This window comes from Camelus dromedarius, chromosome 29, assembly GCF_036321535.1.
Source record: "Camelus dromedarius isolate mCamDro1 chromosome 29, mCamDro1.pat, whole genome shotgun sequence".
NCBI classification, from domain to species: domain Eukaryota; kingdom Metazoa; phylum Chordata; class Mammalia; order Artiodactyla; family Camelidae; genus Camelus; species Camelus dromedarius.
This window is the reverse complement of record NC_087464.1, coordinates 20,865,700-20,882,128: the sequence shown is the minus strand read 5'-3', so window position 1 is coordinate 20,882,128 and position 16,429 is coordinate 20,865,700. Positions and strand designations below refer to the sequence as shown.

General features: G+C 55.0%; 1 protein-coding gene across 1 annotated transcript in view; it reads right to left on the bottom strand.

The window, feature by feature from the left end:
* ADAMTS7 (ADAM metallopeptidase with thrombospondin type 1 motif 7) overlaps positions 1 to 16,169 on the bottom strand; it is a 40,559-nt gene extending 24,390 nt beyond the window's left edge. Inside the window, exons 1-7 of the mRNA XM_064480660.1 lie at positions 15,830 to 16,169; positions 8,066 to 8,421; positions 5,840 to 6,005; positions 4,526 to 4,722; positions 1,293 to 1,376; positions 819 to 943; positions 114 to 263 (exon numbers count right to left, since the gene is read on the bottom strand). Of these exons, the coding sequence (XP_064336730.1) occupies positions 114 to 263; positions 819 to 943; positions 1,293 to 1,376; positions 4,526 to 4,722; positions 5,840 to 6,005; positions 8,066 to 8,421; positions 15,830 to 15,929 (1,178 nt within the window). The 5' untranslated portion in view covers positions 15,930 to 16,169. The remainder of the gene's footprint in view (positions 1 to 113; positions 264 to 818; positions 944 to 1,292; positions 1,377 to 4,525; positions 4,723 to 5,839; positions 6,006 to 8,065; positions 8,422 to 15,829) is intronic.
* Between the last annotated feature and the right edge of the window lie 260 nt (positions 16,170 to 16,429).

Genomic DNA, 16,429 nt, shown 5'->3' with positions numbered 1-16,429 from the left:
GGCTCCCTTCCCTGGGATTTTGCGGGCCATTGGCTTGGCTGTCTGGTGCCCGCAGGTTTGGAGGTGAAACTGGGTTCTTAGTGTGGGGGCAGTGGGGGCAGGGGGTGGGGTACCTGTGCCCGAGCTCGTGGGCCACAGTGAAGGCCAGGGGCAGGCCCGTGTCCTCGTTGATGTTGCAACTGCGGTGCGGCTGGCACATGCCCGCCACGTGGGACAGGCCCAGGGTCTCGCAGGGCCGGTTCATGGCTGCACACAGGTCCTTCCTGCACAGACAGAGAGAAGGGGCCTTTAGGCTGACCTGGCCCGGAGCCAGGCCCACCCAAGCTGAGGGGGGCAGGGAAGGGCCCATGCTGACTCCGAGGAAGCGAGGGAGAGAGATGCGCCTCCCTTTGCTCTGAGACCAGAGCAGGAGCCACTTGGGAAGCAAGTGCCCTCGTTCACACAGGACACCTGTCTGGGCCTGGGAAGCAGACCCACACACATACAATTTGGGTTCCTACCCCAGCGAGGATGCTGACAGAAGCTGCCAGAGCCCAGTAGAGGGAAATAACTACACCTGGAGTTAAAAAATACTGCCTCCTCTGAACAGATCAGTGGTTGTCAGAGGTTGGGGTCGTGCTGGAGGGGCGTGGTACGAGAGTGAGACTTTCCAGTCGTGGGTCAAAGGTGTGCAAACTCTCCTCAAAATACGGCTCCCTGAGAGCAGGGCCGTGTCTCCCCCAATCCCGGGGCTCCTCCCTGAGTCTCAAGGGGCACCTCCCTCCAAGGCAGGCTCTCCCGGCCGCACCCCCGGCCCAGCCCCTCCCAGCTGGCGGCACCTGGTGAGCAGGATGGCGGCGTCGTGGTGCAGCGGGTGGGCGTCCCCCTTCATGTTGATGCTCTTCTGCCACTTGCAGAAGCTCTTCAGGGTGTTGTCTGCGTGGTGAGTGATCTTTAGGTCTTCCTGGGGGCAGAGAGAACGGCCACTCAACCTCCCCCTGAGCTCTGAAGGGCTAAGCCAAATTCTCCTCCACATGAAAGCAGGAGACAGAGACCCAGAGGTGGCAGCGGCGGACAAGCAGCCAAGGTCTGTGGGTCCCAGTCCAGCCTCCAGTCTGACCACCCCTCCCACAGGCACCCCCCAGAGGGGACCTAAAAGAGGGTCAGCCAGGGGCTGGGGGTGACAGATGACACTTGTTGGGCCAAGGAGGCCCTCACTGTGCCCTTCCACACAAGACAGCTCAGGTAAATGGCAGAAGGGCTCTGGCAGACGATGCCTATCCCAGGGGACAGTGTGAGGCCATGTGACTTACCTCCTCATCTTCCAGCAGGATCAGGCGCACAATGGTGATGTGGATGGGGTTCCCAATGCTAGGGTCATGAAACAAGCCGGCCACCTGCACGAGAGATAAGGGTCAGGCTGTCACCCTGGATACAAGATATGAGCAGCTTCTGCCCACCTCCAACCCACCTGGAGGGAGGCACAGCCAAGTTCACAGGCAGGGGAGCTCAGCCAGTACATGCATCCCATACGTGGAAGTGCCCACACCTGTACATACACTTCCTTAACCCTGCATCAGGGGGGACAAGAGGGCCTCCCCGGCCCCTCCCAGGCCCAGGGCAGTCCTGAGCACCAGTTTGGGATCCTATTCCCCAGCTCACACTTCCAAATGCTGGCTTGTTGGCTCATCCTAGGGCCCTGCAGCCCCTTCCTGTCCTGGGAGTGCTGGGTCAGCATTCCAGGAGTGAGCCCTCGCACAAGGGATGACCTGTACAGAGCCTGGGGGAGGGACGGAGGCAGGCACAGGTGCATCTTCCCTGGGGCTGAGAGCCACAGGGCCAAGAGGGCAGGTGTGCACGCTTCTCAGAGGCTCCCACTCAGCTACATAGGTGGCTCCCCACTCAGCCCCAAGACAGAAAGCCACCCCTAAAGATGGACAGTGCTCCAAGGTGCAAGGAAATGGGGGAAAGCGATCTTGTCTTTCAGAGCTCCCTCAGAACGAGGAAGAGGCCAGTCCATGACTAGGGAAGGGTGCTGGGTTCCCAGCAGGCAGAGATGTCCAGACACACCAGCTGAGAGTTGGCTTCTAGCAATTCCATCAAGAAAAATATTATTCAAATAGGAATGGAGAAAACACAGGCTGTTAAGAGGGCACAAAAGCCCCTGATAATGGGGATGAATGGCACTTTCAGAAACGGTGAAGACGGTAATGCAATGTGCCTCCGTCGCCTCCACGCACACACTGGAGCCTGGGAGCCCTTCTGCGCCGCCTTCCTCCCCCACATCAACCGATTCTGCCTCCTACATTTTGCCCTTGAGCCCACCTGCAGCCTCGCAGCCCTGTCATCTGTCGTTGAAATGTAAACCCAATCACACTATGCCCTTGCTGAAAGCAATGAGTGGGTCTCCGCTGTCCAGAGGGTAAAGACAGTAGTCCTAGGCCTGGCACATTACATGAACAAGCATCTGCTCCGGAGGGAAAAAGGGGGTAAGTTCTCCCCATCTCCACCACCCCGTCCCTCCATCATTCTAGCACATCCTGGTCACCGTAGCTACCTAGCTGTCCCTCTCTGGGCAGGCTGAGGGGCACTGAGGACAGATGACTTTGGAAGCAGACAAATCTGAGCTCTAGTCCCAACTCTGGCACTTACTAGTCGTGTGATCTTGAGCAAGTCCCTTGGCCTCTCTGAACCTTTGTTCCCTCAACTATAAAATGGGGCTGAGGCTTAGATGAGGCAGTGCATGTGGAACCCTGGACAAGTAGCGGGTGTTCACAAGGCTCCCGCCCTAACACACGGTCCAGCCTTCCTCAGAGGCTGGCTGCATGCCATCCCATACCCCTGCCATCTCCTAGAGTCCCCTTACAGGGTGTCTAGCACTGTTAGACTCGGAGGTGCCCCTACTCTGTCCTGACTGATGCTGGAAAACCTAGTATCATCCAGAGCAGGGAAATGTGAGAGCCAGACATAGCCTCCCTCCTCCAGGGTGGGGCTCACAACAAATGCATGCCTCCTGTGATCCCGGACAGGGAGGCAGGAAGAGGCCAGGCTCTGGGGCCAAATCCTTGACCTGTCACCCAGGGGGGCCTGGAGGGTTCAGTACCTGGCCCACACAGAACACTCAGAAAAGATAAAGCAAATGCACCCAGCTAACCATCGGTGGCTCCAGCCAAGGTCTTGGGCCTCTTTCAGGCTAAGCCCCTGAGCGGGGAGAATGAAAGGAGAGGACTTTGTGGCCTGCGAACCTGGCCCTGCCCACTCCCCAGCCCAGCGGCCAGGCCCTGCTGTCCAGCAACAGTTCCCCCTGAACCCTGGCCTTTAGTGGTCACTCTCCATGGGCAGATGAAGCTAAACGGAGGCCTCAAGTGTCAGGCAGAAGGCCATGGCCTTCATTCCATAAGGAGCAGGGAGCCAACAAGGGTGGCCAAGTCAGGCAGAAATTGGCCCAGAGCTAGGCTTGCCAATGCAGGCTCGAGCAGCGGGGGCACGATGGCCGTGGACGGAGCCCCTTCCTTTCTCTGAGCCCAGGCTTCACGGCTATAAAAGGCATGGCCAGACCTTGGATCATCCAGAGGCACGTCCTTTATTGTTGCAGGGATGAAAAGCTGGCATGGGGGGGAAGTTGTGGAGTATGACACTGGCCACGTCAGCTGCAGAGCACACACCCCTCACCCTGCCCTCAAGCATCCAGACCAGGAGGGAAACAGCATTGTGCAGTGGGTGGCCTGCTAAGAATGCCAGGGGCAGACATCTTTTCTCTCAGGGTCAGGGCCGCAGGAAGCAGCTTGGCTGCCTGAGGCTGCCCACCTGCACGCCCGGGGCAGTGGCAGGGAGAAGTGGCTGGCACTGCAGGCAGCTTGGGGAATCACCAGCTCCACTCAGCCACGGTGACCCAGGGGGATTTAGGAGACCTGGGCTCCTATTGGGCTCTGTCCTGCCTTGCTGTGTGACCGGGGCAAGTCACTCACCCTCTCAGGGGCTAGCTATCTCAACTGTGGGGTCAAGAGCAGTATGCCAACCCCGTAAGGCACTAATGTCACCCCCAGATCACAGACGAGCAAGCTGAGGCTAAGACAGGTAACATGGCTTGTCCAAGATCACCAGCTAGTAGACCCCTGAGCTGAACAGACCCTTCTAATTCTAAGGTGTGCTGACATCCTGGCCCAGAGGAAGGAGGTGTTTGTTCAGAGTGATCTGGATGAGCCAACCAGCCTACAAGCTCCCCCGGGCAGGCACAGGGTTCTGGCTGCCTCAGCCTCCCCTCCCCTAGCCCTGGTCCCGGCAGCAGGTGGAGGCTGCTGAGCCAGTGAAGTGACATGACACCCAACAATGTCCCACAGCAGCCCCAAAGGCCCCACCTCTGCCAGGGCTCTCTCCTAGTGATTCCCTGCGGGGCTTCCCATCTTCTCCTGGACTCAAGAGCTTGGAGCCTGTACCTCCTGCTTGGGGCCTGAACCTGGGGTACACACACCCTTTGTACCTCATCAACACCACCCCCTGGCAGCCCTCACCACCCACCACTGCCCACCGCCCGCAGCAGCCTCACCATGTTCATGATGGTCAGCACGTAGTTCTCGACATTTGGCTGCCCGTGGTACTCCACCATTTTGGTATCAGCTACCACCAGGGTCTCCACCCACTTCTCTTTGCTGACTGAGCGCTGGTGTAGACGCCTCGGCCGCTGCCGTCGCCACTGCTGCCGCTGCTCCCAACGCTCCCGCCGGGTCTCCAGATCTGGGGACTCTGTGGGCCCCAGACGGGGTAGGGGTTAGCTGCCAGCAGACTGGGTTCAGGACCCGCAACTCCAGGGCTTCTTCATAGCGAGTTCTCTCTGGGTCAGCGGGAACAGTGCTGGGATCAAAGGCAGGAGGCCTGGCTTCCCATCATGACTTTGCCTCGGACCCATGCCATGTGACCCTGACCTGCTCACTTCCCTTCTCTGGCCCTGGGGATCCCTGACTATAAATAGAAAAGCTGATCAGCCGATGAAATGGTGGCTATGAACACAGTAAATCACTGTGCCCGTGAGCGAGCTCCTGGGACCCTAACTCCCCACATTGCTCCCTCCCCCACTGGGGTGAGTATGTGCCAGCACATGCAGACCCCCTGGCCTAACCCCCAGCCTGGGGACGCTGGCCAAGACCCAACCCAGCTGACCCCACTGGAGACCCGCCCCACTGGCCGAGGCTGCCCCCAGATCAGAAGAAGCAGCACATCTATGAAGCTGGGGAAACTGAGGCCAAGAAGCGTGCCTCTGTGGGTATCTGTTCCAGCAAATAGAGTCCCCAAGCTGTTGGCAGCTTGTGAAGCTGGAACAGCTCCCAAACCCCAGTAGCCCTTAGCAAGCAGCTCCTTACCTGGACTGGCCAGGGCTGTGGCCACTCTGCAGAAGAGGCACTGGTGGTACCACACTCTAGGTCCCCAACAATTGAAGTCAGTTACTCTGGGGTGGGACCAGACTGGGGAGGGGAGGGAGGTTCCTGGCTAGCTGTCCTGCTGGGGTTGGGTATGACCCGGCCCTGCCTGGACACTTGAGGAAGAATGGTTGGCAGAACTGGAGGTCCACAGACAGTGAGTGGGGAAGGGGGCAGGGATGATGGAGCCCTGAGGTAGAGGGAGTAGATGAGGTAGCAGTGAGAGGGGTCAGTCCAGGGATGAGCTGGGGCAGGCCTGACAGGCAGAGGCCTCAAGCCCGTGACACATATGGAGGGCACAGGCTGTGATGATGTTGTTTCTTGGTCTGTGTCCCTTTGGTCCAACAGAAGCTGGACATGGGGTTACTGAGAGAAGTTTCTAGAAAGGACCCTCCATGCCCCCAGTCCCATCCCCTTACCCCAGAGCTGGCCACAGAGGAGCATACCTTTCACCCCACAGGTGCCTGCAGCCCTGGATTCCCCCAGCTCTGCCCGCCTGTCAGGGGCTTGGCGCTTGTATACCACGTGGGGCTGGGCACGGCCAGGCCGGGCTAGGACACCATCCAGGGGCTCAATGAAGTAGTCCTCGTGGGAGAGCTGGAACACCCCTTTCTGGGGAAGAAGCACGAGGGGCACACAGCAGGGCTGGCGCTCAGCTGCTCTTCCTGCGATCTGAGGCCCGCCCTGCCCAGCGGAGCCCACAACCCCTGACTGACCCCAGGTACACTGCATTTTCCTCCCTCTGGGCTTTTGTTCACTTTGCACCTTCTGCCTGGAATCTTCCTCCCTGCCATTTCACACAGCCAAGGGCTTCTAGGCTGAGCTCAGAAGCCACCACTCCCAGGAAGCTGCTCCATATACCCACCCCACCCCTTAGTCCATGAGAAGCAAGAAATCCCCGGAGATAAGCAGGAATTACAATTAAAAGCTTAACATCAAAAATGAAAAAAAAAAAGCCCCGGGGATGTAATGTACAGCATGGTGACCATAGTCAGTAATACTGTATTGTATGTTTGAAAGTTGCTGAGAGATTTTAAAAGTTCTCACCACAAGGAAAAAAGTCTGTAACTCTATGTACACAAAAATTTGTAACTAGACTTATTGTAATCATTTCACAATATACACAGCTGTCAAATCATTGCTTGAAACTAATATGTCAATTATATCTCAATAAAAAGAAAAATTTGATAACAGAGAGAAAGGAAGAAAGAAAGGAAGAAAGGAAGAAAGGAAGAAAGGAAAGAAAGAAAGAAAGAAAGAAAGAAAGAAAGAAAGAAAGAAAGAAAGAAAGAAAGGAAGGAAGGAAGGAAGGAAGGAAGGAAGGAAGGAAGGAAGGAAGAAAGAGGTCTGCACCCAAATCTAACAAGATGGCCATGGAGATGCCCACTGCCACCAGGACATCCTCTTCCCTGGTCCCAGGGTCTGCCAGAGAAAGAAAGTTGGCAGGGATGTCTTGGGCATGTCCTATGGCACTGAGAGAGGCCAGGGGAGGAAGGGGTCTTGGGAAGTATCTTTGAACAATCCACCATCTCCTAAGGAGGCTCAGGACTCCAACAAAGAAGAAGGAGTTACCTCCCTTGGACCTCCCGCATTGGCTCCAAGTCCACCTGCCAGTTGGGTCATGCAGGGCTGGAGCGCTAGAAAGTGATCATCAGCTCTAGGGGCTGGAAACCTGGGCTGAATGCAGATGCCACCACTAGATAACTGAGCTATCTTGGGCAAGCTCCTCTCTGAGCCTGCTTCTTCATCTGGAAAATGGGAACCATGCCCGTGGGTGCAGCTGTCACACAGGCTCAACAAGATTAACTAACTGTATGGAAAGGGAGGAGGACAGGTTCCTTTCCAAGACAGATGGGCTGTTAAAGGCGCAGATATCCTGCAGCCTGTGATGGGAGCTGTCTGTCATTAGGCCTTGTCCTGCCACCGCCCACAGCTTCTCCTGAGCAATCTGAGCTGAGGCTCCCTCCTGGGAACAGTGGATGGCTGAGAATGTGCACCCATCGCCCCCTAGTCTTCCCATACCCCACCCTCTGCAGCTGGAAGGGCAGGGCCGGTCACCTAATCCAGAGCAGAAAGGAGCCCTACCTGCCTGCAATGGAGCTACTCTAACTCCGCACTCTCGCAGAGGGGGGCAATTAGGGCTGCACGCAGTAACCAGCATCACCTCAGTCCAGAAAAACTCGGGAAAATGAGGCCTGCAGCTGGGAGGTAGCCTCAACACCCCCTGAGGCAAGAAAAAGGCCGGACGCCTGTCCTGGAGAAAAGCAGCCAAAAGGAGTCTGGGGGTGGGGAGAACAAAGTCATAAGTGACCCCTCAAAGAGGGACTCAGCTGCTTTCTGAGTTATTTAGTCTACACACACCACAAAGTAGGGTGTCTGAACCTGCAGCTTCAACACTGAGAAATTGTCAGAAACGCAAGTTTTGCTCCCCGCTACCCCCATGGGACACTCGGTTTTAACAAGACACACGTGATTCTGGCTCTAACATGAAAGTTTGAGAGACGCTGTCGTTGAGAACGAGGCCTGTGTTGTCCACCCATTTTACAGGTGTGACTGCTGAGACTGGGAGAGGAAAAGCAGATGGGTCAGATCCAGCAGGCAGGGCCGTGGCCAGGCCGCGGGGCGGGTGGGGGCAGCCCCGCGTCCCGCCGACGCACCGCGCTGACACTCACCAGGCCGTCGCAGGCGCTGATGGCCGCCAGGCCGCCCTCGAGCTCGGGGTCTTGCACCTCGCCCAGCAGGTGGCAGGCGGGGGCGCGGGCCCGGATTTGCGCGTGGCCCAGGCCTCCGCGCCTCCGCGTCTCGCTCACGAAGCCGGGCGCCAGCAGGTGCGGGTTAGCGGTCAGGTTGAAGCGCAGCTCGCGGCCGCGGTACTGCAGCTCGTAGAAGGCGGGAGCCCCGCGCCGCGCGGACACGTCTCGCTTGCGCAGCGCGCGCGGCCACAGCTCGTAGGACAGGAAGGAGCCCCCTGCGTCCACGCGCACCGGGTGCACGATGTCCAGCGCCGCCCGGCCCTTGGCAGCGTGCCCTGCAGGGAGGAGACCCAGGGACCGGAGTGGGGAGCGGCCAGGCGAGGGCGGCTGAGGTCACAGTGCCGGGATTCAAATCCTCACCGCGCCGCCCGCCACCAGCTCTGCTACTTGACCTCTCGGCGCCTCGGTTGCTCCATCTAGGTTATAGGGATAACTTGTTAACAGGCCCTGCTGCTTCCACTCTTGCCCACCTGGCGTCCCTCTCCCCTGGTCGGCTTTCAACAGAGCACTCACAGGGACTTATTACAGGGATCAGTCAGATCATGGCCCTTGTCTGCTCAAAACTCTGCAGTGGCTCTCAGCTCTCACACAGCCGAAGTCAAGAGTTCTGGCAACGGCCTGTGGGACCCCAGGCAGTGTTACCTCTCCAATCTCATCTCTGCTACACCTGCCGCCCCCTGGCCTCCTTGCTATTCTTCAAACAAGTCAGACATGCTCCTGCCTCAGATTTTGCATCACTGTTCCCTCTACCTGGAACACACTTCCCTCAGTTATCCACGTAACTAAACCCCTCACCTCCCTCAAGTCCTTCCTCAAAGCTCTCCTCACTTTATTTTAAAATTGCAACTCCCGGGGTCTCACTATCCCCCTTCCCTGCTTTATTTTTCCCCATAGCACTTCGGACATACTGTATCACTTAAAATCTTCATTATTTTTTCCATTTTTCTATCTCTATCTCCTCCGAATATGAACTCTAGGAGGGCAAGAATTTTTATAGTCTTTGTTGAAGATTTTAAGTGCCAGAAGAATGGCTGGAAACTGGTAATTTCCCAGTAGATATTTGTGTAAAATTTGTAGGATGGGGATAATATCTTACACTCTTGGAGCTGTTGTGAGGATTATCCACGTAACAATGCCTGACCCACTGACTGAATGTGATGGCAGTTATGATTATCATGACTATTATTAGCCTGATGAGTTTTTTAAGTGCCTGAAGATTCTGCATGCATCTCCTGGCCTTCTGACATGGGGAGTCAGAGCAGGACCACCCAGGTAGGGCTCCCTGGCCGCTCACCACTACCACTTCAGCAGAGCAGCTCTGGTTTCTTTCTTTCACATGCAAGAGTTCATTTGAAGAAAAGGTTCCAGGGCTGGGAAATTTTTGTGGACTTCTGTTCAGGCCCTTGCCATTTGCTGAATCATTTCCTAGTCATTCTGTCTGCTTGGATTTCCCAGTAAGGCTTGATTCTTACTTTTTTTTTTTTTTTTTTTGCCCCATGGATTCTGCTCCTCAGAATATTGTTTTAAATGCATAAGAGAAAATATATAGGAATACGAAGAAAATTGATTATATTGAAATACAGTTATCAAAATAATTTAAAAAGTAGATGTGGAATTATGTGCTCCTTTATTAATGCATTAAAGATCTAACAGCAGATTTAACCACTATGGTGATTTTGAAGTACTGATGAGCATCAACCTTATTTCAAGATACCTGCAACTGTATTGAGAGTAAAAAATTTGCTTTTTTTCCTGTTCATAGCAAAATCACAGATGCTGCTAATACTGTTGTGATTTGTTGCTAGTATTTATAATTGAAGGAAATGCTAAATTTCACTTCAAGGTTAGAAAAATTAAAGATGTAATATATTCCCATCCAAGTTCATGGATCCTCTGAATCCTACCCGTGTCCCTGTGGCTGCGGATCCCAGGTTAGGACACCTGCAGTAAAGTCTCCAGATTGCCTCTGGAGAAAGCAAAGGGACATTCAGAGAAGTGCTGAGACTGGACTAAAGCCATGCAGCGAGAGTAGTTAAATCTCCCAAATGGCTTCAGTTTCTTCAGTAACACTGTTCTACATTCTCAGCAGCTGGGCCTGTTTCCCCATCGCCAACATAAAGGAGTTGGACTAGATCAAGTTTTTCAAACTATTTTGGCCACCAGACCTAGTCCTCAAAAGAAATCTCACGTGGACATATACACACATCAGAGCAGCACTGCCAGGGGTGGGCAGGACCCCCAGAGCTGATGCTCTTGTCTCCCCTTTTCCTTCTCTGCAGCTCTCAGGCTCTGAGGAGCAGGAAAGAAAGTGGCCCACCTGCAGTTTCTCCCAGCCCCAGGGCCTGCCCAGACCAACTGGCTTGAAGCTCAGCTCAGATCGTGGCTGCCCATGACAATGACCCCTTGGGCCCACAAGAATGCCTGGGTGCCGTGCAGCTGTCCCACCAGGGCTCTCTGTGTGGCTGCCAAGTCCAGCCTGAAGTTCCGTACGAGCCAGGCTGCACAAACGCAACTCACCCTCCCTGTCTCCTGCCAAGCTATATGTAGAGTGCCCTGCCTGCACCAGTGGTGTGCCCCTCTGCTGAGGACATCCCCTACCACCCACACAGCCCCAGCGGGTGGGCCATCAGAGCATGCTCTGAGAGGCAGAAGGCAGTGTGGCTGGGGTAACTTGCTATGTGGTTCTGGACAAATCTTCCCTGGCTCTGAGTTTCAGGAGGGCACCAGTGCAAGGATTTTCCAGACTTCTCAGATGAGAATTTGTTAAAAAACAAATTCCCAGGCCCTGTCTCAGACCAACTGAATCAGCATCTCCAGGAAATGGGACTGGGAAGCTGTGTTTTTATCAGGAGCCTCAGGGGACTGTGATCATCAGGGAAGTTTGGAAATTACTCATGATGTGAACCTGGCTTAACATCAGCAGTACCTGGAGAGCTCTGAGGAACTGCAGCCGCCCAGGTCTCAGCTCAGAGACTCTGATCCCATAGACCCAGGGCTCTGAAGCCCCAGAATCTGTGTTTTTTCTATATTTTTCTAAACCTTCTAGGGATTCTGATGTAACCATTTTCCGGGGCTGGCATTTAGAAGCCACTGGGCTGTATAATTTAAGAGCTCTTGCTCTGACATCCTAATAAGGCATTTGGGATAGCAACTTCACAACTTCAGCCTGCAGACTTGTTTCTTGTCAGTTTATTGATTTTTTTGGGGTGGGGGGAGATGTGGTTTGTTGGGTTGGCACAAATATTTAAAATATTTAATCAATTGCCTATTTTAAAAAATCACATGATCAAGTACAAAACCCTTAATTTTCAGCTTTCCTTGAAAAGTTTTATCATCTATCCATGTGAGGCCTAAATTCCCACTTGTCAGAAGCGACCCTTTAGAGAAGGACTGTGCTCCCCCTCCACCTCAGTCTCCACCACTCCCTATGCTGTTCCCAAAGCTTTAGCTAAATATACGTTGCCCTCAGCTTCACACTTGTCTTGTTTTTCATTCAGTAAAGAATTGAATCTCTAACAAAACTGAGAAAACAAGAGATGGGCCAAGAGGCCCTATGTTTTAAGAAAAATGTCTTCTTCCCACCAGCCCTATGTTAACCTACCTGGTCCATGGCATTTGGTGTTGGGAGGGAGAGTTCGGTGCCCCCAAGTCCAGGAAAATGTATAAGACACCATCCTTGCCCTCAGAGAAATGGTGCAAGGCCCTTGTGATCCTTCCCCCAGCACAGTGCTGAGAAGGTCCAAGCAAGGGGAGGGGCTACCCCACAGACAGACAGGGTTGAAGGAAAGCTTTGTCAAAAGGGGCACATGTGAAATGTCCTTGGACATGTGGGCACATGTTTAACTACGAAGATGAAGAGGGCATGTTGGTGGTAGACACCAGATGGTGGGTCCCCAGAGAACCAGGAAGAAGCCAGTAGTGCCGGGAACAAGCAGCAAGAAGTTAAGCTGGGCCCAGGCATGTGTTTTGGGAAATGAGAGACAATGGACTGAGAAAATAATGCACTGTCAAAAGCATGGGCTTTGAACACTGGAAGACCCAGATGGGGTCCCAACTCAGCCATTTAATAATTGTATGGCCTGGACAGTCATTTCACCTTGATGAGCCTCAGTCTCCTCACCTTCTCAGAGAATATAAGGAGGTCAGAAAACATCAGGAGGATCACAGGGCAAAGAGATGGAGAATAACATCTACACTCCAAGGCTTTGTTTTAACTGAGTATTACCAGCAGTTCCCAGGGCGTGAACAGTCACAGCCAAGGCTGCTAAAGATGAGCTGAAGGTATGGGGGCTGCTGATGCCAACCAGCCCTGAAGTGCTCAGTACACTAGAAAAACTGAAACTACCCAACACACTTCTAGGTGACAGCAGTGTCCTCAAACACAGGTAGGTGGAAGAAGTCAGTATGCGTGTGACTTGGCAATCTGAACCACTGAGGAGAAACGGCTCCAAAAGCTAGAAAGTGTCCCTGAGGAGGGATCCATGATCTCGGGGATGTGCAGTCCTGTTGAGAATCCCTGCTCTAGACCTTGGGAAATTACTGCAAGACAGAAATTAAAGAGAGTTATACAGAAGCATCTTCTTAAGTTCAAAAATATGATGGGGCCAGGCAGAAACATGCTGCAGGTGAAAGGCATTCGAATTAGTATGCTCCAGAGTCAGAGGGCCTGGGTTTCAGTCTCAGCTCAGCCACCCACAGCTATGAGGCCGTGGGTAAATTACTCTATCACTCAGTCTCAGTCTCTCTGTCTGTAAAATGGATCTGACGATAGCTGTTCCTTAGGTTGTTTGAGAATTCAATGAGTTAATATGGAAGGGCTTAGAAGAGTAGATAGCACATAGAAAATGTAAACTAAGTTATTGAAAATTAGCAAGAGAAGTTCTAAAGAATACTTAACTATTTCTTTCAAAACCTATTTTTATCTCTTTGCCTAATGGCTTAATAAAATGTTTTTCTAATCAAAAAGAAAAAAAGATTTACAGGATGTTACCACTTTTACTGCAATAATTTTAATTTTGTTTTGTTCTACCTTCTTTTTTTAATAATATGTATTGTTTTGCCATTAAAATATTTTTAAAGGAGAACAGAATGAGTTAAAAATAACCAACTCTTTCAACATCTCTTACAGCTGACCCCTGCAGAGACCTTGGTGGCTGAAGTTACCACCACCCAGTGCCAGCAAAGGGTAATTGCAGTTCGTCTCTGGCTCGTGGGTGCATCAGAGCTGAGCCAGCGGGGCTAAAGCCTCAGTGGGATGGGAGCAGGTACTATTCCAGTGGTTCACAGCTGAGCCTGTTCTGCCAGAGAGGAAGGTCAGTTGTGATTGGGCGGAGATCCAGCCACACCAGGTGTTAAATACTTTGAATATCATCCCTAGGTGACAGAACTGTCACTTTGGAGCTTCCACCAGAGAAATGCCAACATGGTGTTTACCCTCACCTCCTTATCAAGTACCTGAGTTACAATCCAGCCCTTCAAACGACCCATAGCTCATGCCAAAGAGAAAAAATAACCACAATGTGTGTGTGTGACACACACCCTCCTCCTCAAGCCCGTCTGCACTTGCCTGCAGGCACGTGTGCACGCACACACTGAGAGCTCACATGTGCGAGGGTTTGGGTGGGTCCCTGCCCTACCAAAACATCAATCCCAACAAGTCCTTTGGTTTGTCTCATTTTCTTAAAAAGGAGCCCAAGATGCACTCTTTGGCCTCAAAGAAGGCAGTGTTCGGTAGGCTGAGCCCCAGCCTAAGTCCCCCAGGAAACTCCAAAGAAAACAGAGCTCAGCAGCTCGGGGTTGGGGATCCTGGGTGCAAGCAGACCGGGGAGGGCCCAGGCCCCTGGGTATCTATGGGGACGCTGGAGACAGACACTCACCCTGAAGGGGGGATCCAGGGTAGATAGGAGGGGTGCCTAACCTGCCTCCACCCCAAATGGCAGGTCCAAGTTAAAGGATGCACCAAGGACTCTCTGATCCTACTGGGTCTGCCTGGCAGATTAATAAATATAATGGCCACCAAATGGCAGTCTCTGCCCAGTGCTAAGCAGTCACATTCAGCATCTCACTTAATTCTTAAAAAAAACCCTGTGAAGTGGATACCATTATCCCCATTTAACAAATGGGCGGGCTCATATCTGTGTCTGGCCTGCAGTGGAAATGAAAGGGAGCCTGACCACAGGGAACTCCCTCCACTAGCTTTATCCCACAGCTATCAGGGGGCCTGGGCCCAAGTTCGGGCAATTTCTTGGGGAAACCACTTGCCTGCTGCCTCATCCCCTTCACCTGGTTCATCCTCATGGGTCCCCAGCTCTGAGCAGTGGGAAAACACAGGCTTCACCCAGGTAGCCCGGATGTCCAAACTAGCAGGTCAGTCTCCTCTCTCAGCCTGTTCCCTCACCCATAAAAGGACTTTCCTTCATGCACCTTGCAGAGTTGTTGTGGAGATGATGAGAAATAAGAATTAGGGAGGCTGGCACATAGTAGGTCTTATTAAATGTTTGCTCTACTCCCTATGCATTGTTGCTAGAGCCTCCCTAAAACACTGCTTTCATCAGCTCCTCCTCTCAACACTCCCCAAACCTCTAAGATCTGGTTTAAATCCCCTCCATTCCCAGCCAGATGCTTTTCTAGCCTCACAACCACAATCCCTCTGCTGGAGAGGCAGGTCTCCCCCATCCCCAGCACGCAAGCCTAGTTCAGCCAAATCCACACCCCTCCCACGCCCCAACGCCCTGCCGGGATGCACCCCCGCCCCTACACACACACTTCCAGCCCATCCAAAGTTCATCCATCCTTCCAATCCCTCCAAGCTCAGGCCCCTCCTCCCCTACAAAGCCTTCCCGACTGCCTCGCCTGCAAGGCTCTCCCCACCGTCCGACCCGCCCCCATCAGACCAGGAGCTCCCTGAGCCGCAGGCCAGGGGTCCCCTACACCCTCTGTTCCTAAATTCCCAGGCCGGCTGCTCCGGACACTACAGGAGCTCCGCTGACCGGCCGACGGCGGCCGAGCAAGATTCTGGCCCCGGGCCAGAGGCTCGTCGGAGGCCGGCCGGGCGGGGCGGGGAGAGCCAAGCCCAGGGCTGGGGAAAGAAGCTACTTCTCCCCGCTCCACTCCCGGCGCCTTCACACTAGGGGGAGGGGGAGGCAGGAAGTCCAAGGGCCGCGCGAGACCCGGCCCCGGGAGCCGCCGAGGGCCGGGCGGGCAGCCCAGAGGCGGTGGGCAGGGGCGGCGGCGGGGGACCGCGTAGACCTGCGACCCTGCGCCCTTGCCCGCAGAGTCTTGGCCAGGCTGCTTTTCACACGAGGCACACTGATGAAGGCAAGACACCGAATCATCGTGTGTAAGCCACGCTCCGTCCAGCCCTTCTAACGAGAGATCCCTGGCAGAGACAGATGCGGTCTGCTGCACGGGAGATGGGTAATCTGGAGCCCGAAGAGCGTATGGGGTTTTATTCTGGCTACAGCCCGGGTAGGTAGCGGAGTCGGTGGCTGGAGAAGGCTCCCCGGCGAAGCGGTTTCGCTGCCCCGACCCCACCCCTGTCCCTATCCCCAGGGGAGCGGGGTACGCGACAGCTCCAGGCAGAGCCGGGAGGGCGCGGGGTCTGCGGAGGTGAGAAGGGGCTAAACCGAGGCTGGGAAAGCGGGAAAGGGTGGTAGGGCCGACCGTGACGGGGCAGCCGCTCACCTGGTGCGGATCCGTGGGCGCCGGGCGCCAGAGCGCAGAGGATCAGGAGGAGGGGGCGCAGCAGCGGCGCGGGGCTGCGGGGACTCAGGCCGCCGGGCATGGCCGGGGCCAGGCGGCCGCCTGGCGACCCTGAACGCACACTCTCTTCCGTCCCGTCTGCTCGCTGCCCGGTCCCGGGTCCGAATCAGGACATGCCCGACCCGTGTGCAGTTCCCGGCGTCCTGGGGCCCGAACTCCGGCCCGGCAGGCGGCTGCGCTCGGACCGCAGGCAACAAAGGCTGCAGGGCCCGCCCCCTCGGCCGGCTGCGGAGGCAAAGAAAAGACCAGAGTGCGAAGGAGAGAAAGAAAGGGAGGGAGAGAGGGAGGGCGCGCGGCCGCGGGTCCGCGCCCCGCCCCTCGGACTCCTTCCCCCGCCCCCGGCCCGGCCCTCCAGCCCCAGCCTGGCCTCGCCCCGCCCTCGCCCCGCCTTCGCGGGCCTCCCGGGCCCAGACGGCGGCCCACTGCTCGGGGGCTGGGCCCAGGGCAGGGCGCGGACAGCGCCCCCCGACGGCCGCCCGGCCGCCCACCGGGCCGAGGACGCCCTCTGGCGGTGGAGCCGAG